The following is a 23,489-nucleotide window of genomic DNA, read 5'->3' on the forward strand; positions in this document are numbered from 1 at the left end:
TAATTTTTTTTAAAAAATTTTGCCATCAGATTCTGGTAGACCTATATAACAGCGAATTATAAAAATCTTATACTTGACACTGGCTAACAAACCGTGCCAGAGCCATAAAGAGAAAAAAAAAGTAAAATTGACATTGGCATTTAGCATTTACTATCAGTTCACAGTTGTCACATTTGTCATTATTGCAAATTTTGTTTTATTATTCCGATTTACGGTTAAAAAATAACATTAATCTATAATTTATTATAATATTCTATGCAAAATAACTATGAAAACTGTACCCAAAACTTAAAATTCATATCAGTATTTTACTATCTTGGTTATTACGTAACATTATGCTAAGATTATATGGTAGTACTGGAATTTTGTGATGTAGTTATGCGTCTAATACGACCACTAACGACTATATTTAGAAAAACTGTTCTGTCGAATAAAAGCATTCAGTTGCGACATCCTTTTACCACTGGTATTAACCGTAATTTTTTTAAACTAGTAACTGTAAATCACATTTAATGTGATACTTTAAATGTGATTTATGCTGCTTATGATTAAACGCACCTTTATCGTCATACTACATAAATAATACGACTTACAGCGCTTGTTTGGAGAGCCATGGAAGACAAGGAGTCAATAAAAAAAAGATTAACGCCACTCCAATATCATGTCACACAGGAAGGAGGAACTGAGAGACCTTATACCGGTATTTAATATTTAAAAAAAAATAACAATTTTCATTAGCAAATTTTTTATTTTGATATTCTTTCAGGTTGTTACAATAAATTTTATGAGGAAGGCCTATATGTGTGTATAGTTTGTAGACAGGATTTATTTACATCAAAATCAAAATATGATTCTGGATGTGGTTGGCCAGCATTCAATGATGTTCTAGCTAAGGAAAAAGTAACATTACACCAGGATACTAGTGCCGGTATGTTTTGTTTGAATTCTTATTTACACTAACAAATATTTTAAGAGAGTAGAACAAGTATTATAACAAAGTTCATACAAATAAAGATTTTATTAAATACTTGTGAAACTTTCTTAAATTCACTGCTTTATTCATTTATGGCTACTACTACCTGGTTAATCAATGTGAACATAATTTATTAAATTCCAAGATAAATAGTTTCCACCAAAAATCATTATTAGTAATATGTTATTTTAAATTTGCTGAGTTGTTTTACTTTTGATTAGCTATAGACATGTTGTTTTGTAATGAGTGTCACTTAATAAAGAATACTCTGCAACGTAAGCTTTACTGATAAAGAGTTTTAAATTATATTACAGAGTAAACAGTTATGTTCAAAGGATTATTGTACTAATAAAACCAGTTTGCATTGTATTTTATCCTTAGTGACTTTTGCTTGATAAAAATCTATTCAATCTCATTAATATGCGACATTCAATCAAGTAGAACAAATATCAATGTCAATAGCTATTTATTGTTCCATAAAACTAACAAGGTCTTTTAGCTATCCAATGCCATTTAAATATAATCACACTCACTCATAGATTGAATTATCCATTATCACTGGTTCAATTGATCTAGTTCTCACCTCTAAACATAAAATTGGAAAAAGTATAAGTTTAATCTTCAAATGATTTCCTGTTGCATCCTGTTGGGGACATTTCTGTCTAATAGTCAAACACCTTAGCAACATTTGTTGTTTTTAGGTGTGACTCTAAGGTTGTGCAATGCAGCCATAGAAGTGCTCTTACAAGTCTTGTCACATAATACTTTTTCCATTTTGATGACTACTATGTACACCCATAATCAGACAGATACTCTAGATAGCATGATGCAACATTGACATAATATTGGACTACTTATCTGAATGTATATATATAAGTATTTTTAAGTCTGTTTAGTCTCTATCAAGTTTAACGAACAATAAACATTTCTCCACCTGATCTATTGTATATTCTATTTATTCAAATCAGTCAAATTATTATCAATATGGTGTTGGGAAATTTGTGCTAATATGTTTTTATTATTTTTTTCTCTTCCCTTTTCCATTGTCCATCTTGATTTATTCCTGTCCTTCACAAAAATGTATGTTTATTATTGTATATTAATATTGCTGTTTATATCTGGCTACAAACATAATTTTGATCTAAACCTTTACCTAACAAATTGGGTTCTTTTATTACTGGTGTTTAAAATATTTATATTTATTCATTGTAACACAATGACAAACACAATTTTATTTATTATATTATTGTTCTGTTCCATTGCTTATCACATCTTTTCAATTGCATTACCACTAACATGGCATCATATTTGCATCTAACATGGAATGTGCATGACATAATTGCATTGCCTACACTCCTTGATCCGCCTTGTCCTGTCCTGCCTTCTCCGGATGGCTGCTCCGGACGTCAACTGCTGCTGCTGCGTCGCCAACCACCACACGAAACGAAAACCATTGGAATCATGGAATCATTATATGTGATATTTTGTGCTTTGGTGAATGAACATAGTTGGGGCGAATATATTACTGGTTTTAACACGACCAGGTATGGTGCGAACTGAGGTGCGATGCTCCAAGTGCTCAGCTCACCTTGGACATGTGTTCAATGACGGGCCTGCACCCACCAAGAAACGTTTTTGTATTAATTCGGCATCTATTGACTTCATACCGGCGGAAGAGAGAAATGATTAGAATTTTCTTAAGTACAGAATTGTCTACTCATTGTACTTAACTGAATATATACAGTAACTATTTACAAATTATGTATACTATTTATTTATGTAACGAATAAGAGCGGTAACTTAATAAGGTCTTTTGTTTACTAATTGTATAAGAAGTTATTTTTAACTATATATTTAATTTAGACTACAATTTGTTATTTTGCATAATGTAACATTGGTTACCACATTGAAGTCATGATAAATATAATTCCATTATCAAATATTGTTTACTGTAGTATCTTTGTAGTACAAAGATGTGTAATATCTACTGATTATGGCTTGTGACTAACAATAAATATTTTTGTAAATAATTTGGTTATATTTATAATTTTCCCTATGAGCCCATCCCGTTCCTTCAAGTGTTGATTGCCCACAGCTAATACGCAAATGCAATACAACCTTTTTTTAATTTAACTCGAAGTAAGGCGACCGACAAATGTCGCGTTATCGATTCGATATTCTAGGATTCTTGACAAGTAAATTCACACAAGGGATTAGGGAAGTGAGAATGTAAATACAAATTGGCATGTTCCGTTCGGATTGTGATTGGTCTACAATCTATCTAAACGTACACCCCACTGATGCCAACATATTGTTCCCTCTAGGACTTACTTAAAATTCACCTAACTATCGATTAAAACCCTAAACTTTTCGTTGTATTTAAGATAATAATTTATCAAAAATACATTCAAGTAATAAATAGCTGTAATTTCGATGTTGTAGTATTATAGCTTTTTGATATTTCAGTAATAGTCACGCTTGGAGATTATATTTGATAATATAAATTGTATAAAATCGGTCGTTTTTAAAGAATTGTTTATAACGTTGGGTACGTTAGAGTCTGGCTAATGAAAGAAGATAATTGAATTATTTGAAAACTTTCGGATGGCAACACAGAATGTCATTGAATTTCTTAGGTTAGTTTGATTTATTGACTTGATACTTCATGCAATTACTCATTTTTATTTCTATTATATATTTTTTTCCGAATTGTTAACAGGTATAATAGCTTAAACTTTATTTGAAAGAATATTTTGTTTCTTTCGCAGGATTTGATTATTCCGAATATAGTTGAGTTTTATAATAAATATAGTTTTAGTTTTCCATGCAATGCTAGTCATTTTAAGTATCAATTGTAAAAGACTAAATACGTATAGTATTTAATGTCATAGAACTATAGTTACTATCAATGTAAAGAATAATAAAATAAAATCAAGTAAGTTTAATCCACATATATCAAACTTTTAGGGATACCATACTAAAAAAAAATGAATTTGCCGCGCTTATTCGTTATCTTCTTAACTATAAACAATTATTCCTTTCAAAAAATCCCTAGACATCATGTTTACCACTAAATTGGGAAAAATCCATGTTGGCATCACTGATACGCGACAGTTGACACGTCCATGATTTTGCGTACGTTTCAACGTATTGCAACTCTCTGGATCCTCTTTGTAAATATTCCCGATAGCAAATTACTTCTATACAAAATCAAAACACACTACATTAGGGTGAATCTGGTATTTATTATAGGTTCATAATTTATGCACAAGTTGCTCATACATGGCACTGGTGTTAAATAAATAAAAAACTGCATGTTTCATACATAATATTACATTATACATTTTTGAATTAGTTTACATATAATTACAGTTAATTCTTATCTTAAATTCATCTTCAAGATCACAATTACACTCCTATAAGACTAATTTATAAAATAAATGGAGTACTTTCTTCAAGCTCTCATAAATTGGCTCATCTGTACAATAATAGGCCAATTGCCCCAGCCATTCCAACGATGACTTTTGGAATGCAAGCTGTCACAGATGCAAAATAAAGTCTAGGCCGTGGTGTAAAGAGCGAATAGGCAACGGAAATTCTAAATTTCTTTGGGTATATATTCATAAAACATGGAAAACATAGCCAAAGGTCGCGTAGTCCGAAGTATTAGACAGAAAGACGGATATAAACAAAAGCGTTTACAATCTGTGTATTTTTTCAACTGGCCAGAGATACTAATGCTTTATTATAGCCATCATAAATTCCTACTCAGCTGGCTTAATTATATTTTATTTTCGTATTATTTTCAACGTTTCCACGCCCCACATGGGGGCAATTTGATTGTTAAGACAATTCGAAAATTATTTTCAAATTTCAGTTTTCATTATGTTTTGCAAATTTACTTACCGTATTTCGTTATCAATTTCCTAGTAATTGCGTCCTAAAAATCATTTAAGTTTGTTAAGTTATATATGTCACCGTAAAATTGTAAAAACCGTTAGATTGTAATCTATCTCGCGAGATTATAAACTGTCGAAAGATTGTGAACCTCAACGAACTGCTTACAAATTAACGTATTATTATTCGGTAGTTATATGAAATTGTTGGGAAGTAAAATTAATCTGTAATTGACCAAAGAAGTTTGAATGATAACTAAGTTAGTGTAGTACAATCTACCGAATAATAATACGTTAAATTGTAAGCAGTAAGCTGAGGTTCACAATCTTTCGACAGTTTATAATCTCGCGAGATAGATAACAATCTAACGGTGTTTATAATTTTACGTTAACATATATAAGTATGTATGTTATATAGCAAGAATTTTAGAAAGACTAAGGTGGGGCATGGCTGAAAAAAGGGGTTGGTAGGGGTATATAGTATTCGGACTACGCGGCCTTATGTGAATTAAATTTTAAAATTGCATAAACAGTCTTCATTTTACCTACGTTTATAGTAATCTCACCCTTATTTATAAGCGAAAAAAGCTTCTATCGGCACAACCTAAATAAAAGCAGAGAGACAAATCTTAAGAAAAAAATATGCAATTTAATTATTATCTACTATTGTCGTAACGGATGAATTAATCTCAAATATTACCAAATAGACAGAGCTAGAAGGTTTAAAATACTTAATACGTGTAAAAATATTTTAGTTTTATTCGTAAGGAACAAAGAAAAGGTTATAGATATAATATTTACACTTGACATTTCTTAAAAAAAACAATCAACGTAAACTAGAAAAAAAAACAACCATCTCTATGGTTTCGTACTGCTTGTAAATCTCAGAAATTTCCCGGCAAAAAAACTTGTAGAAATTATGTCATTTTAAACAATATATAATAATACAGAAGTGTCTGCCCCCCCCCCCCCCCACTTTCTGGGGGTTGAGAACATCAAACACTAATAGTACTCGGAGTCGTTAATTAGTTAATGGTTATTTTAAGAAATATTTAAATTACTTCTCTGCACTAGGTACATTAATCAAGAGCAAACTTTTTAGATAGGTCGCTGATAAGATAAATTAAAAGCTTATGTTATTATTAATTCAAAAAGAAGAGAAAAACCAAATGAAAATAGCACAATAGTCTTACTTTTCTCTAAAAAAATCTAGCTCTTCTATCGGATTTATTATCATTCACTTATCATTAACTTTTGTGCCACAAAAATTAACCAAATGATTCTTCCCTAATTTTGTTTAATTTTTAATAGACTATATAAACTTAATACTATGTAAATGCTTTTATTCATGACTAACAATAATTAATGACAAAATCAAAATCTTATAAGCTTACACGAAAATATACTGATAGGAATTCAATAAATGTAAAAAATATCTACGAATAACAATACTGCGTAACAAAATTCAATCATCCGAAACAAAAAGTCAAACAGATTAAAAATCTAACTCGACTGTCAACGTCAAAATTTTTATTTTGACATGGTTTGCCCTTAGTGTCGTTTCATCTGACACCGCGAGTTCGCGCCAGTCTTTGACAGACTAAGTGACAGCTCACAACAACAAATGCTTAATCAAAATCGAATAAAAATTAAAAGTTTATATAAATAAAACGGAATGTAAATAAATACTATTAAACGTTAGACCATGCCTTTGAAACGCAATGAGTACAAGGTCACAGCGAACAAAATATAAGTTCGGAGAGTGTTTATTTTCTTTTGATTTGTCGGAAAAAATCTAATACTCCGTAATGTCTATGGCGTGTCTGTGAACGAGCGCAAATACTCACAAAGTCAAGTCAAAAATAACCCAAATGGAAACCAATATATGACATATTCTATTACCGGGTTTTTCCTTGACTTGTTAGCTCGGATTTTAAACATTAAAAGATTTTACATTAATCTGTGTAATAATAGTTTATACATGTTGCATCTGTCATGTGACAGCATATAAAGAGCGATTAGGACGTTCTGTTAATAACTGATTTTTATGATAGAATTTTGATTGTATTGTTATTCGTAAATCATATAGAAATCTAAAATATTTTCGCGTTAATAAAACCACGTGAAAACCAAGTATAAAAAATACAGAAATAAGGTTATATAAGGCAATCTAACAATGTGTTAAAATATTACACATACAAGGCATTCAAAATCGAAGAATAGCGAATATATAAATAGCAAAGCCAACAAAAGCAGTTAAAAATCATAATACTTTTCATCATATCAATAAAAATATTTGACAGTTCCATAGTTCGAGAACCTTAAACATAGCAAATTATAACTTAAAATATTGCGTACACGTGGATGAAAATTTGCCTGTTACTGCGCAATTATGTACTTTAGCGCTATAGAAATAGGGTCGATGTCTCTCTAAATCTAGCTCGCCGACGCGTTTCCTACCCTCCCCTATAATCACAGTGGAACAAACCGTATTTCGAAGTTCTATTCTAATATTTATAAATCTAATATATAAAGTGACAGTCTTCGTTTGTAGATGAACCGTAACAATTCGAATCAGCTAACACTACACTATCTACACTATTCGAAAAACACGCCAGCGAGTCACGTCACTAATAAATAACGTCTACGTCTATTGTAGTACACGGCGATGTCGGAAAGAGAGAGATAGATTCGTATAGCGTTCGCTCTTTCGCACAGCCACTCGAATCTTTACGATTTTTGCCCGGTTAGTTTCAGTGTCGAAGCTCGGTTCCCATAACGAATACCAATGGTAATTTCTACTAGATAATACCTATATGAATAATGATAGCTGTCAAAAAAAATAAGAGTATAAGTTTTTATATTAATTTTATAAATTATATAATGAATTTCATCTTTCATATTAATCTTAATATCATATTTGTTTATTTTACGGTTCATTTAACAAAGAAGACAAAACTTGGCCGTAAGGGTGTAAAAGAGACAGCACTAGCCGAACCTATCCCTCTCTGTCACATCGCCGAACACTCGTTACTACTGGACTGCATCGTTTGTAAAAATATAATTTGTATGACACGCAGCCAAAGTCCTAAGCTATTAAGGGATGCACCTGTTGGGGCATGGGGCCCCCGGCCGTCGCTAATGCCCCTTGGCCGCTTCCTTCGCCGCCATTATTAACGGCGTGAGGGACGCCAGCGGTCGAGCCATTTTTAGGAACGGGTGCTGTGGACAAAGTGTAATAGTTGCAGTTCCTTAATATAGGTTTCCTAGAGAACGTTGAGTGTCACCGTAACGTCAAAGAGCGGTGCTATCATTTGCATGACGGCCGACATAGCGGTGATAGTATGTAGTATGTAGACAGTAGTTCAACGTTTTTCGCGTGTAGCGATGCCCAAATTTCATTAATACAATGAGTTGAAACGTGACTTGGACGAGCCAAAATGATGTATTTTTGCATTATTTTAAAAAGTAAAGACGGCCGTTATTAACAACCGTAAAATGACGGCCGTTAGTTAACGGCACCGCTTTTCTAGGAAACCTAAGCTTTACAATTTCTTTGTAAACCAAAAACTTGGCGATTAAAAAGTGTTCGATTACTTCATGAACTTTTAGTATTCCTTTTTTTTTGTTTTTTCCTTACTAGGGTTACCTGAAATAGACTGCCTAAAGCCAACCTTGCATCCCTTATAATTTGTGTTAGGGAGCGTTCAAGTATTACGTTACGAAATTTTGGAGATGATTGACCCCCTCCCCCGTGTAACGCGCCGTAACGTTTTTCTTTACACAATAGTAAAACGTTTCGTGACCACCCAGACACTCTTTATACCTAAAAGTTACCATTATGTGGTGTTGAATACGTTACGTAATACTTGAACGCTCTCTTATTCGTTTCTAGTTCAATGTAACGAAGTTAACATAAAAAAATAGGTAAGGTTGTTAAAACGACTTATAGTTTTGCGAACGGATGGCGTAGTCTTGCTCTTTCGCGAATTTTGTAAACGTTTTTGACATTCATAAGCATGCTCAGACGCATCTAAACTAAATAAATGTATTTTGATTGATTGATTGACTCAGATTGTAGATGTCGCTATAAATAGCTTTTTATGTAACAGGAGGCAAACGGGCAGGAGGCTCACCTGATGTTAAGCGATACCGCCGCCCATGGACAATGCCAGAATGCTTACATGTGTGTTGCAAGCCTTTTTAGAATTGGTACGCACGAATTGGAAGGACCCTAAATCGTATTAATTTGGAAATACTTCAGTGGTCAGCTGGTTCCACATAGTGGTGGTGCGCGAAAACTGCCTTAAGGCCCTATCCCAGCACGAATTGCTGTGTCAGTGTCTCGGGGTGGACTGCGGTGCGCAGTGGAGAGCTGGAGCACTGAGGCGCGCCGGCCCGTTATAACAATTAGTTATGACATTAAATTAATATAAATATTTATAAATTATTATAAATTACTTGGCTTGCGATGAAATATATCGTGTTAATTTCAAAATCATGTTCTATATACATTTTCGTCATTTCGTCAAATTGTCAAAAATTAGCTATGTTTGGAATTTTCCTATCAAGCGAAGTTATTTAAATCGTGTATCGATCTTTCAAAATGGATACATAAACTCCTCAACTCCACCATATAGACGACTCATTGGTCTAGTCACTAGTGGTTAGTACCCATGACTGCGAATCCATGGGTCCCGGGTTCGATCCCCGGCTGAGACGAACATCGATGAGCATTTGGTGTTATGCTTAGGTCTTGGGTGTTTAAATATGTATTTATATGTCTATCTATAATATGTATATATATCCGTTGCCTAGTACCCATAACACAAGCTTCACCAGCTTAGCATGATACTAGGTCAATTGGTGTGAATTGTCTTTAAAAAAAAAAAAAAAAATTTCCTTTTTCTATTCGCCCTACTTCAAGAAACGATGACGAAAAATGAAAAAAAAAACAATGTACTTTTTTGGAGTTGTTCCAGATAGGTCCTTAAGAAACGCTCAGTTGTGGAACGACAGATACGGATGGTATTACCTTAAGTAAATCGAGAGCTGTGGCGCGTCTCTCAACGTCAACTTCTAGGCACTGGTCGAGGAAGTCTTGAAAGACCGCACTCAATTTGTCTTTGTCTTTGATATCTGGCTTTCCATTCGTGGCTATCAGATACAGCGCACGTAACGGGTTCTCATTGAGGTATGGGGGCTCGCCTTCGATCATTTCGATCGCCATTATACCTAGCGACCACACGTCCACCTGGAAATTTAAAAAAATACGTTAATTATAATCACTTAATATTCGTAAAATTATGTTATAACTTATAATATATATTTAATGTAAACTAAAAAACCATGTTTAATATTTTTCAGTCATGTATCGTATACTAGGGATGTGAAAAAAATCTATTGTTTTTAAAGTAAAAATCGATTTTGACGTGATAACGTCTTTAAAATCGTTTTAGTCGGGTGACATGTTAAGAAACTTGTGTCACACCAAAACCTCACGAGCGCTATCGCAGGTATAACGAAAGAGAGACGGACCGATCTCCCGTCTCATTTCGAGCGCTGCCAGTCATTCCGTGAATGTATGAAGAAAAATGTATATCATAGTCGAATAAGTAAACTTGTCATTTTACACCCGAAATTTATCATCAAAAGTGTGAATAAAACGATAGATGTAATTTAAAATTTGAAAAAATTGTTATCTTCATTAATTCCTTACTTCCCAAAAACTTATATCACCAATAAGACGTTATCACGTAAACATCTCGATCGTAAACCTACTTTACAAACAACCAATATTTTTTTTTTTTAAATAATCGATTAATAATCGATTATTTTAATAATTGAAAATCAATCATAGTCGATTTTTCATCTGCCACCTCCCGACATTATGTCAGGTCTTTTATAATCCGGACCTCGAACTATTAGATATTTTTTTCTTATTTCTATTATTCGATATACATCGATGTTTACATTTAATCCGATTCTTTGAAGATGTATTGATATTATATTGTATAATATCGGATAAGGATGATAAAACCAGTTAATTTTACAAAAACTCAAGTTTGAATGTAACACTATAATTTAAAAGTAAAATAAATTTATTCAGCAGCACAAGATTACATACAATTAAAAAGACAACAAAAATACTGCAATGTGCTACTGAAAAGGCATACAGTCAGCATTTATCAAATTTCACCTAAAATCTATCAAAACGAGATTAGGTTAATTTCGATTTTGATTATTCTTAAACCTTAATATGTGGTTATAATTTCTATTGTTTATGTTTAATTTAAAAAATCATGAAAAATAAAATATTTAAGGTGTTTATTTTGAAATTAATTCAAAAATTTGGAAAAAATCGATTAATAAAAAAATCGATTATTTATTCATCGAAATTTCATGCCAAAAAATAATCGATTAATAAAAAAATCGATTTTTTTATGCAGAATGTCACATCCCTATGGTATACCCTCAGAATATAACACAAGTTACCAACAAATAGATATATTTAATGTAACTAAAAATACTTAAAAAATAATATAAAAATCTCTGGTATCTTTTATTAATGATGGCTTTGTTATTCTTCCTTTTTATTAAATATATATAATAATGATCAATTCAGCTTGGAATTTATTATAATATTAATTATTTATTATAAAAAAAGGTAAAAATTGTTAACTGTGCTTTATGCTTATATTTAGATGTGTATTCCTTTTTTGGCTTTTGTGTTTAATGAGTAGGAATACTAATGACCAAATAAATATATAAAATAAAAATACAATTTTTTGTAATAACAAGCCACTTAAAGGGTGTGCTTTAATTAAATCCCAATTAAAGTATACAATAGGCCATAATTATATATTTTATTAAAACTTCGTCACATTGCAAATCAAACCATGTATTAGGGAAGCAACGGCCTTATCGCTCACTAGCGATATCTTCCAGGCAACCAGTAAGGAAAAAGGAAAATAAATACTAAGGGTGCACTTTATTTACCTTTATGCACTTTTATATTTTATTTTGTTAAACAAAAATAAAATTACTAATGATTTCTATATAGTTGATTTTTTTATATAAGTGTAACCAATACATATAAAAGGTCAGCAACGCAATTGCGAGCCTTCTGGCTACCTAACATCGGGTGAGCTTCCTGCCCGTTTGCCTCCTAATACATAATAAAAAGAGGTACTTAAAATTTATTGAATTGAAACTTCTTTATCGGGGTTGGAAAAAAATGTAGTGTAACATTTTTTCGTTACGCGTCACATTTTTCCGTTACGCGCCATCTTTTGAAGTGAAACTTCTTTATCGACGTATGGGAGAAATTTTGTAGCAGGTTATGCGCCATGTTGCTTTTTGAAGTCAAACTTCTTTATCATCGTTGGAAAAAAAATTACACACATTTGTCACATTTTTCGGTTACGCGCCATCTTTTTCTTGTCCCTACAGCGGTTGATCCGAAGAGATTCGAAGCCATTAGTAACAAACATATATAATAACGATAACAATGATAGTAATACTAATAATTCTATTACAATTAATGAAATTCTGTAATAATCTTAGTACTACATAGTAGTACAGTAAAAAGTTAAAATGAAATAATTGCATTTGTATTCATGTCTATGATAATAAAAGCCTTTTGTTAAACTTTATCTAATTTAACTTTATTTAACCAATTTCTGTAAAGTTGCATATAGTAGATCATTTTTCGAAAAATAAGGTCATAAAGAAGTTTCACTTCTTACGTGTGTACCTACACCTAGTACACGCACACATTTTTTTTTATACAGAATTTTATTTACCTTTGGACCATACTGTTTTCTCGTAACTACTTCGGGAGCCATCCAATATGGCGTTCCAACCATCGTTGTTCTTTTGTTTTGTTCCGGAGATATTTGGGCGCAAAAACCAAAGTCCGCTAAAAACCGTAACTTTTGTTAAAATATACCTACACAACGTGATTTTAATGCTTAAAAACATCGTTAAACAAAACTCGATTTTTTTATCAATATCTCTAAAACGTTCAAGCGTAAATAATTTATGTAGGAATAGAGAGATTTGTGTCAAAAAAAATAAGTACAGATGAGAAAATTTAATTGCTGGTTTTGTTAGTTTTGGTTGGTTGGTTTTAATTAAAGAATTTGTTTGTTAAGAAAAATACAAACACAGAGAGAACAAAACTTTAAATTAATTTATATACAAATATACTTTTACTAATTCATAGATTTTCGTTCATTGTACGTAAATATAAATTTAGCCTTTTTCTTTACGTTGAATAAATTCATTTTTGATTCAAAAAATTAATCAAAATCATATAGGTAACACAATGTACACTTATGAAATACATCATAATAAATGCTTCATATATTACATTAACTGCCAGTTCTCAAATCAAGGGCGTAGAACGGAAGAGAAGAACTGGCAATAAACTCTCCGCCACTCTTTTTAATCGCCAAGTTTTATGTTTTACACAATGTTTGTAAGCTGCAACCATTACACCATGTTCCACATGACATCTTAAGTAATTAATCAATTTTTTAACTGTTACAAGCAAATAGTTGGTCTATATATCTAATAATCTAAAACATATATAAAATAAAACTATACATACTGAGTTTCACTTGTCCGTCCAGCCCCAAGAGTATATTATCAGACTTGATATCCCGATGGATAACATGGTTTGTATGCAAAAAGTGCAATGCTTGAAGTACCTCGCGACATACAGCCGCTATTTGCCCCTCGTCCATACACGTTTCAGTTACTACGTCGGTCAAAGAACCACCCGCTAAGTACTCCATAACCACCCATAGTTCCTATTAAATAAAAAAAAAGTAACTACCCGCACAAAATAAAAAAAACGTCAGTACTTATGTACACGCGTTGGAAGTTATACTTCTTTGGCGTAACAAGAAAAAAATCTTCAAAAAGAAAAAACGAAAATGTTGACCATAGCTAACTTCAGGGTGTCGGTTTTTTGTGACGGTGTAAAAATTTACGCTCATCACTTTTCACTAACGCGCCAAAAGAAGTATAACTTCAAAAATATAGGTGGGTAGTTTCAAAAAACTGTAAATTTGACTACTATAAATTTTATAGACATTAAAACGTTTTAAAAAACCATATTATAATCATCGTATAGTTTCTTTAAAAAACTCATGCTTGGATCACAAAACGTTTAAATCATTATACCACCCGTAATATATAACAGGAGGGTATATCGAAAATTCTAGAAATTTAGAATATTAAAAAGCAAAGTCCCTCCAAAATAATTTCTCGTACAATGAAGAAAAAATAGTGACTCGGGAGTTTAGTCTCGAAATGAGGCTGATCACCTATTTAGTCAAACATACTCCTTCCGCTGCGCCATCTTAAGTTCTCCTGTGATTCTCGCACGTCTCATTTCCTCCCACGTTAAATTTTATGAATTTATGTGTCTGTCTCTTTTTCATTTCTTCGAATTTCAAACTTTCATTATTTTAGTTATTATCAAATTAAAGATTGATATTGAACTTAAAATTAAAATCTAACATTAAAATATATATTTTTTAAGAAAAACTTAATCCTACATTTAGATAGTGAAAAAAAGTCTAATTTACATATTATTGATTATAAAAACTTAGTTTTTGAAGGTTTCATTTCTACCATGTGTGAATGACACACGTGAGGTTATTTTTATCCTTTCTATAACATATTTGATTATCCTTTCTTTAGCATGTGTGATCGAGAGCTTAAATAGTAATAGTTAGTGATTTCTTACTAGCTGTAAGTTCACATAGAAAAATTATCAAGGAAACATAGTGGCCATATTCACCGATATTTATAGTTTTTTTGAAGTTATACTTCTTTAGGCACGTTATGAAAAATTGATGAGAGTGAAATTTTACGATGCGCGCGCACCGTGACACAAAATTAACAGAATGAAGTTGCCCACGGAAGATGCTACGGCATTGGACTTTTATTGACTATAATGACTCCCTTTCCAGTCTTTGATTATTTAATTGTAATGAATTTGCATGCAATCAAAAACTATTTTTAATAATGCCAAAGAAGCATAACTTCTTACGCGCGTACATAAGTACACGCATCCTTTTTTTTAAACTTTCGAGTGCGTACATAACCTACCTCATTCACAAGATAACTGTCCAGATAGTTGACGACATTGTTATGCTTATTCTCCCGCATGACAAGAATTTCGTTAATGATCAATTCCTTTTTGGGTTGCTGGCTGAGGTTCATCTGTTTAATGGCGACCTCCATGCCCGTTGAGGTCTCGATCGCCGTGTACACTGTCCCAGATGCTCTGGAATATAATAACATAGCTAACATAAAATATATATAATATATATGTGATATAAACGTGCGTGCGTACAAAGTACACGTCAGAAGTGAAACTTCTTTGGCAAACTAGTATTTAAGTCTTGTTCATATTTATACAAATCTAAAACGTTATATTTTTGAAACTTAGAGGGAGGGAAAAAGGAAAATATTTTAGGAATTTAATTGTCATTGAAATATTAAAAGTGTCGAAGATTAATACAATTTATAAATTTATGTTATCGATAATAAAAACACATGACACACACAACACAACACACAATATGTACTAATATTTCATAAATTCTCTTTACCTTTAGATATATATTGTCGATTAACCAACATTTGCCTAACACATGGAAATTAATCACCTTTGGTATATTTTGCTTTGAGGTTAAGTTTCCAGTAAGAACAACTTAACCAGAAAATATGCACTCCTTAAAATATTGTATATCTTAATATATATAAATTACGTATCACGTTGTTTGTCCGCTATGGACTCCTAAACTACCGAACCGATTTCAATCAAATTTGCACACCGTGTGTAATTTGATCCAACTTAAAAGATAGGATAGGATAGCTTACATCTCAATTTATACCCGCAATATTATTTTATTGCAAATATTTATTTATTATTTGACAGTCACAATTCTAACAGATGGGCGCTGTGTTGAAAGTACCAACGTTTCACATAAGCTACAATTTAATGGCATAACCACCAAAAAAGCATGGTGGTCCCCATGACTGGTGTTCTCCTACCGTTTCCCTTGAATAGTTTACTACTATGTAATAGAACAAAAATCTTAGCCACATCAACGCTTGGCCGAGTCTGCTAGTATAATATATATTTTGTTAACTCACCCCTGTCCAATCTTTTCCATTTTGGTATATTTTCTATTTGGATCACCAACACTAACAATTGTTCTTAATTTCTCTAATATCTCTTCATCCGTCATCTTCTTTTTCCTTTGCTGTTGGCCTGTCGATCTTCTGAAATAAATTTCAATTACAATTTATTTTCCAACTTAACTAGCTCTCTATAACATACACTGCGGTGAAGAACACACATAGTGTTTGATCGAACGCGCTAAAAGAATCCTTATCTAAATAAATTTTAATCACAAGTATTAAATGTTCATGAAAAATGCAAATATCATTTTATTTAAGTTGTTCGCAAAACATAGCATTAACATTTAATTGAAGTTATACTTCTTTAGGCGCGTTATGAAAAATTGATGAGAGTGAAATTTTACGATGCGCGCGCACCGTGACACAAAATTATCAGAATGAAGTTAGTGGCGCATGTTGGCACGCACGCCGCCTCTGTTCACTGTGTATTTATATTTATAATATTTATCCATATGCTTTGAGTTTCTACATTTAAAACACGTGTTTTCATTATACAAGTGCGAGTTTTATATGTGCGTCTGAATTATAATCAGAAGTGATTTAAATTGAATATTTAAATCAAAACTAATTAATATTAGAAAATAATAATAAATATAATATTAATAAATATTTATTTATTTAATTTTTCAAATGTAAACTGAACTTTATTGACTATAATGACTCCTTTTCCAGTCTTTGATTATTTAATTGTAATTAATTATTTGCATGCAATCAAAAACTATTTTTAATAATGCCAAAGAAGTATAACTTCTTACGCGCGTACATAAGTACACGCACCCTTTTTATTAGTCCGAAACAAAATTGAGTTTGAGTGTGAAATTTTATTGTATATGTGTGTGATATAATTAACAGCATATTGTACCTGACATACCCTGTGTCAGTGGCTGGGGCACCATTAGGAGGGGCAGGGGGCGCATGGGCAGGGGGCGTGTGCGCCGGATTCTTATTGCGATCCAGACTTGGGGCCGGGACCACTTCTGCTCTCGGTATCTGTCGATTTAAATTAATTAATTACAAATTAAATATAGTTAAGGATTTACTAGACAATCTTGGGAAAGAATTGTTCGAATTGGAACATTTTTTTTATGTTGGTAGTCAAGAATCGAAAAGAATTTTACGCTAGAATAGATATTTTTAAAACTACGCAACGGATTTTGACGACGTTTTTTTAAATAGATAGAGTGATTAAACAGGAAGGTTTATATGTATAATAACATCCATTAAATAGTGGAGGAATACTGTTATTTTTCAGGTTTCTAATGTGATGTCGTAAATAATTAAATTTTTCCCGCTTACATTGCAAACGCAGGCTAAACCATACGAGATTCATTAAAATAATGTACTAAGTATTGTACACATTGAAAAGGTCTACAGAAGACTCCGCGATGGTATATGTCTATCTCTTATGGATATCCCACAATATTTTTTTTTTGTCATTCACTTTTTACGACAAATAATGGCTAAAAGTTATGACTCCTATACGTCAAACAAGTTCTGACTGACGAGTCATAGTTTGCGTTAAGTCTCGACTCTGAACCATAGACTTCGATTTCTGTATTGATTTTTTTTACTGGCAAATTGATCAAAATTCTGTCCCTGATATAACTTTACACTGCTATTATGTAAATCCAAACGTACATTTTGAAAAATACTCACAGAATGCGTGGTTAGTGCCGGATGAGGAACGTGTGGGGGCGTCGCAGGCGCAGGAGTAGGCCGAGGGGGCGGAGCCTCTTCTTCTTCTATGGGCTTCGTGTACTATAAAATAGAATATAAACACAACGGTCAACCTATATTGAGACTGGCCATGTACGTATAAGTGCGTACACAAATCGATAAATCGAATGTCCAAAATGGCCAGTTGATCGCGGGCGGCTTTATGTAATATGTAATAATATAAAATATGTGATACTTTGTGTGACTAAAGAGAAGTGAACACTCTTCGATTTAATACCAGCGGCGCTACAATCTTTTTATGATCATTTATCTATATTAGCCTTCAAGTATTACGTCACGCAATTTTTGGAGATTATTGACCCCCCCCCCCATGTAACGCGCCGTAACGTTTTTCTGTAACCAAGTATAGAAAAACGTTTCGTGACCACCTAGTGACTCTTTATACTTAAAAGTTACCATTATGTGGTGTAAAGTAATGGAAAGTCGAAAATAATATTAACAATAACGCGTAATTCAATCCCCGCCCCATATCGTAACGTTTTACAAAAGGAACCCCCCCCCACCCCCAAATTCCTTACGTAATACTTGAACGCTCCCTTAATACACAACTAGGTGATCAGCCTCTTCCTGTGCCTGACAACCGACAAGCCTTCAGCCAAATTCAACAGCGTGTGTCGGGCACAGATCACCTACTTGCCTGTTAAACACAAAAGGATCACAAAACAGATAAATAAAATAAAGTCATTCATGCCAAATTCCGTTAATTTAAATCATCACTCAAAAATAACACATTAAATTCCTAATCTAATTATATATGAACACGACTAAATAATAAGAAAATTATTGCTTACAATGCTCTTAGTACGATCAGGCCTTGAAGGTGGCGGCGGCGGCGGCTCCGGATGTTCAGTATCTGTTGGTGTCGATGATGAGGGACTGCTTGATGAGACGCGGGACACAGATGATCCTGGAACATTAAACTTGTGGGTTAAAAAGGGCAGAGAAGAGTTAATTGCAAGTTTTAATGACGTCATAGTCGTAGAATAGTGACGGATCTGACAAATAGTAAACTTTACAGGGCAGCCATTTCAAAATAATATCATCATGTCAGTTTTTGTCATAACTATTTTAATTCATATTCTGTTATTATGAAAATTGGCATACAAGCAATCAAAAAGGTTTGTTTTAAAACAAAATAAAAATAATAACATTAAATTACACAGTTTTCTAGAAAAATCACATGTTTCTATCAAATCCGTCACTTTATCGACTGATTAATTTGAAATTTAAAACACATGGATTTTTTTTAATGTAGCCGTAATATTTAGTCAATGTAGTATGCAAATATGATTAAAAGTGAATTTTGTTTTTTTTTCAAATCCGACATTGTTCTATGATCATGACGATTTATTCTCATAACAGACAATAGTCACTTACATGAGAACTTATATACTAAAGATACAATTTATCACGTCGTGGTTTATTGAAGAGCTTCAAGGATGAATGAACTGGGCTCATTCAAGAGATGGTCTTTTAGTCTTAATTTAAATATTCCCAGGCTGTCTGCACTTTATATATTTTGTGGAAGTTTTATAATAAACCGCAGCATTCCCATAACGCTCAATGTTTTTTTACCGTGATTTTTTTATACTTAAGTAGAATTTGCGGTTTACGCCTTTGATTTGAAAACTGTTATTTTATTAGTGGTGCTCAAAAGCTAATCTATATGAATAAAAGTGGATAATGGCAATCGTATCTATATTCAGGAAGACAAGTTATTTCGGGCTTTCTACAGTCATAGACACACACTTTCTAAAGACATTGTCTATGAATATAGAAAATAGCAGTATTGCATACCCCTTATATAAGTGTTACAGTTCACAGATAATTAAAGGCCTTAATTGAAAGTTAATCACAACAATGAACCTTTTGGTTTTTTCCAAGACTAATCCTCAGAATCTTACCTCTTTTCTCCAGGCTGTCTAAAGACTATGGCAAGCAAATGGCCTCATGGTCTATAAACTCAACTTTATGATATTAACTAAGCAAAAAACAAAAGAATGTAAGTTGTGTGCATGACAAAAACAACAAAAGATTTCACAGAACTCACAAATTCTAGGAATGTTGAATGTACAAATACGATAATTATTTGTATAAAATGAATTGTTTAAAATACCTGAATGTGTTGTGTGCATCTGTGCCGATGTCATGTATTTGGACACCGGTGGTTGGGTGGCCGACGCATCATACCACTTAAGAACATCAAGTACTGCTTGAGGGTTACTCTTTTGTTCTTGTTTGCTGATATTTGATGCCATTAACAGCCTCGCCCACGCTTCTGGCATGCCCTAAAATTTTTCCACCTTAGGTATATCTTAAACAATTACACGATAACAATCAAAGTCTACAATCATCATGCTTAATTCATGACCAAGAGGGAGATCAAAATATAAAATGTATGACAATGCTAGCATGCTTTTGTTATCTCTATATTTGCAACTTTTTAACATGTTAACTATCCGTCATTCTCAGAGTCGTCCATTAAATAATCTACTGGCACAATAATGGACTATATATAGTCGTGCAACTTGTTTGATAATGAAGAACTGAAATGGTAACTTAGTCATGAACATATATAAGAAATATACACACTCTTCCCCTGCACTATTTTAATAAAGTGTCTCGTTATCACAACGTAAATCAAATTTTTGTACTTTAGTTTGAAGAGAATAATTAGATCTATTATGGATAAGGGGATTAATGAACAACTCTGCTATGGATATATGACACAAAATAAAGAGAAAGTGCTGCAACATAGTAAAAAAACTAGAGAACAGCAAATAAGTTTTTTTAAATTGTATAAAATGGTTATGCTACAATTACTTACTGTCATGGGCAGCTTGAAACAAAGGCGGCAATACAAGGAACTCAATTACATGTTTATATTATTCAATGTCTCATTCAATGAACTCTATAAAAGTCTTTGGGTATGGCTACTATTGAATATTAATTCATTGTATCTATTTAAATAATGTTCATATTTAATTACTTTTGAATTTTTGGGTGCTCGCTATTGCTAAACATGCATTAATTTAATGCATCGAAAAAAATACTATAGATGCACTTTGGTTGTTTATATACTCATAAGTAACTAAGGGCATTCATTTATCTGATTTAAAATCAAAAATACTGTTTAACAGCTTATAAGTTTCAGATTTATCTAAAGAAAAGAACAGTTGTTGAATGAAAATTCAGTAGAAAAGTCTACTAATTAAAGCATTTAATATTGGTATAACGAAAGCAACAATCACTTTGTTGGTGTTACAAATATAAGTTTATGGGGAAATTAAACAGCCTAGTCACCAATTGCCACAAATATAAAATAATCCAAAGCTAGAATGCAATTGAAGCTTATAAGCCCATGGGTACATTTTTAAATAAAAGCATTAATATATAAGTGATAATTTCAAGCAGTAAATCCGTTTCACAGTGCTTAACAGCAAATAATAGGGTAAATCTTGTTCTAAATCTTTATATAATTTTTATGCAAAGTGCAACCTAACAAACTTTAGTTACTAAATATTTCTATTATGATTTCCCTATATTTAATGTAAAAAATGTTTGTAAAACCACTAATTTATTAAGACCTAGATAACATGGACTATATTTTATCCAGTGCATAAACATTGGCTACCGAGTAGACAATAGTTATGAGCCTATATAATAATATACATAGAGCAGTACTCAACATTTTGAAGGTGAAAACTTACAGTGAATTCTCCTGTAACCGCATCAAAACCAACATGAACTGTATGTTCAAAATTTGTTGGATAACTAATATTTGGCTTATTATCATTGTGGGCAGTACTTTTTGATCCTTTTATTTTAGCTTTAAGTGTTTTCTTCTTTCTATCACTACCATCATCGGGTTCTGAAATAAATTTAGGAATTAATTTGATTGACTAAAGCTCACATGTTAGCACTAAAATTGTATCGCTATCAATGAAAGGACAGTCAATGTCCTGAATTCTATAAATGTATGAGTGTGTCACATAACTTTTCACATTATATTATATAAATTAAACTGTTAATGACATATACTATACCTTTGGGCAGTGGTCTCATATCAACCGAAGATACAGAATCCACTCGGTCCGTTGCTCGATTGCTGGTAAGACGCACTGGAGGCGCAGGTGGTTTATCCTCGTCACTCGACATTATGGAATACTATCCCTGAATAACAATGAATTTGTCACCGAAAGTGTTGTACAGTTCGATAAAACTAAGTTGATTATGATAGTGTTTAACGAAACAAATTCTTCACTTAAATTTAATGTTAGCTTGTAATAGCACAATTGTATATAACAATATTATTACTCATGGACGCGCCCCGAGCATTGCAACCATGGTTCTTGGTATAATTCTGGTTTAAAAGTGGGCTAGATTTACGTACCTGATAGCGAAATAATATGAAGTGATAAGGCGATAGTAAATATTCACATTTCAATATATAACTATTTGGAAATAAACGTGTACAAGTTAATAAATATAAATAATTATTTTAATGATCAGTGGTCAGAAAAAAAACTAAAAAGACATTTGCATGATGCATCGAGCAGGTGACTATTGACTACATTTTACTACAGATTGTAATTTCTTCGCTTACTACCACAGGTAGCTTTGAAAATATTCACGTCAATTGTGTTTTTTTAAATCAATTAAGAAAACTCCAAAGAAATATTATTCTTAAAAAATAGTTAAAGACGTGTATTACTTAAAATGAAAATGGAAAATGTCCATTACGGCTAAGCTACGCTCGCCAAAACAGCAGCGCGTTGAGCTGGTAAGGCCTTTAAGGTCAACAGCGAGATTCTTTTCCAAAAAAGCATCGATATAGTAACATAAATAAGAGTATAACAGCTGAAGTATGTCTCGCCAAGTTTAAACCACTTATGACTTTATGAGTATCTAAAAATAATAATAATCATCATTTATTTGCAAGAATATGGTACAAAAATCTATCTTGTGGATCTCATGAACTCGATCCGATTTCAAAATAAGAATATTATAAAAATTAAACTTAAGTAATTGAAGCTATATGCGAGGTATATTTTAAGATGGTGAATACATAATTCTACTAAACTTTTGACGTGATAACGTCTTTAAAATCGTTTTAGTCGGGTGACATGTTCAGAAACTTGTGTCACACACACCAAAACCTCACGACTCACGAGCGCGATCGCAGGTATAACGAGAGAGAGACGGACCGATCTCCCGTCTCATCTCGAGCGCTGCCAGTCATACCGTGAATGTATGAAGAAAAATGTATATCATAGTCGAATAAGTAAACTTGTCATTTTACACCCGAAATTTATCATCAAAAGTGTGAATAAAACGATAGATGTAATTTAAAATTTGAAAAAATTGTTATCTTCATTAATTCCTTACTTCCCAAAAACTTATATCACCAATAAGACGTTATCACGTAAACATCTCGATCGTAAACCTACTTTACAAACAACCAATATTTTTTTTTTAGTTTAGTTTTATTTTGCTCAAATAAAAATATTAAAGCTATGGAGAAATCGTACCATTTTAACTTCTCAAGTGGGACAATGGACATAGGTACATTCAGTGGCGCTAGAACCCTTTATTATATTTCACCTCCTCAATAATGCTTCGCTGGTCTGGATCCTTGTCGACCCTATTTGTTCCTT

The 23,489-nt window shown here is 32.3% G+C and overlaps 2 protein-coding genes across 7 annotated transcripts; one reads left to right on the top strand and one right to left on the bottom strand.

Annotated features, from left to right (window-relative positions):
* The first annotated feature begins 145 nt into the window (after positions 1 to 145).
* LOC125061834 (methionine-R-sulfoxide reductase B1) lies at positions 146 to 3,003 on the top strand. 2 transcript variants are annotated; one of them, XM_047667452.1, is made up of 4 exons: positions 146 to 466; positions 596 to 700; positions 767 to 928; positions 2,482 to 3,003. In XM_047667452.1, the coding sequence occupies exons 1-4, from the start codon at positions 349 to 351 to the stop codon at positions 2,661 to 2,663; spliced, it is 567 nt and encodes a 188-aa protein (XP_047523408.1). In that variant the 5' UTR covers positions 146 to 348; the 3' UTR covers positions 2,664 to 3,003. The 2 variants fall into 2 exon arrangements, with proteins under 2 accessions (XP_047523408.1, XP_047523409.1); XM_047667453.1 differs by having other exon boundaries at positions 148 to 466; positions 2,518 to 3,003.
* Positions 3,004 to 5,972: 2,969 nt separating this feature from the next.
* LOC125061854 (serine/threonine-protein kinase Pak) lies at positions 5,973 to 22,387 on the bottom strand. 5 transcript variants are annotated; one of them, XM_047667488.1, is made up of 14 exons: positions 22,226 to 22,387; positions 21,879 to 22,005; positions 21,543 to 21,703; positions 20,660 to 20,671; positions 19,949 to 20,120; positions 18,624 to 18,739; positions 17,752 to 17,853; positions 16,967 to 17,085; positions 16,048 to 16,176; positions 14,995 to 15,172; positions 13,484 to 13,685; positions 12,675 to 12,790; positions 9,905 to 10,123; positions 5,973 to 8,091 (listed from the first exon to the last, which is right to left on the bottom strand). In XM_047667488.1, exons 2-14 carry the CDS (start codon positions 21,988 to 21,990, stop codon positions 8,008 to 8,010), a joined length of 1,722 nt encoding a protein of 573 aa, XP_047523444.1. In that variant the 5' UTR covers positions 21,991 to 22,005; positions 22,226 to 22,387; the 3' UTR covers positions 5,973 to 8,007. The 5 variants fall into 5 exon arrangements, with proteins under 5 accessions (XP_047523444.1, XP_047523443.1, XP_047523442.1 ...); XM_047667487.1 differs by having other exon boundaries at positions 16,048 to 16,173; positions 16,958 to 17,085; XM_047667486.1 differs by having other exon boundaries at positions 16,958 to 17,085.
* Positions 22,388 to 23,489: the final 1,102 nt, after the last annotated feature.

This window comes from Pieris napi, chromosome 24 (assembly GCF_905475465.1).
Source record: "Pieris napi chromosome 24, ilPieNapi1.2, whole genome shotgun sequence".
In the NCBI taxonomy this organism is placed as follows: domain Eukaryota; kingdom Metazoa; phylum Arthropoda; class Insecta; order Lepidoptera; family Pieridae; genus Pieris; species Pieris napi.

What these genes read in the sequence shown, in the direction of transcription:
- LOC125061834 (XM_047667452.1), top strand. Translation starts at nt 349, where the DNA reads ATGGTAGTACTGGAATTTTGTGATGTAGTTATGCGTCTAATACGACCA. An exon ending in GCGACATCCTTTTACCACTG is followed by an intron (nt 467 to 595) that starts GTATTAACCGTA and finishes TACGACTTACAG; the next exon opens with CGCTTGTTTGGAGAGCCATG. An exon ending in ACACCAGGATACTAGTGCCG is followed by an intron (nt 929 to 2,481) that starts GTATGTTTTGTT and finishes GAATGAACATAG; the next exon opens with TTGGGGCGAATATATTACTG.
- LOC125061854 (XM_047667486.1), bottom strand. Translation starts at nt 21,990, where the DNA reads ATGTCGAGTGACGAGGATAAACCACCTGCGCCTCCAGTGCGTCTTACC. An exon ending in GGACGGACAAGTGAAACTCA is followed by an intron (nt 12,791 to 13,483) that starts GTATGTATAGTT and finishes TACGGTTTTTAG; the next exon opens with CGGACTTTGGTTTTTGCGCC. An exon ending in GAAAACAGTATGGTCCAAAG is followed by an intron (nt 10,124 to 12,674) that starts GTAAATAAAATT and finishes TTAAATTTCCAG; the next exon opens with GTGGACGTGTGGTCGCTAGG.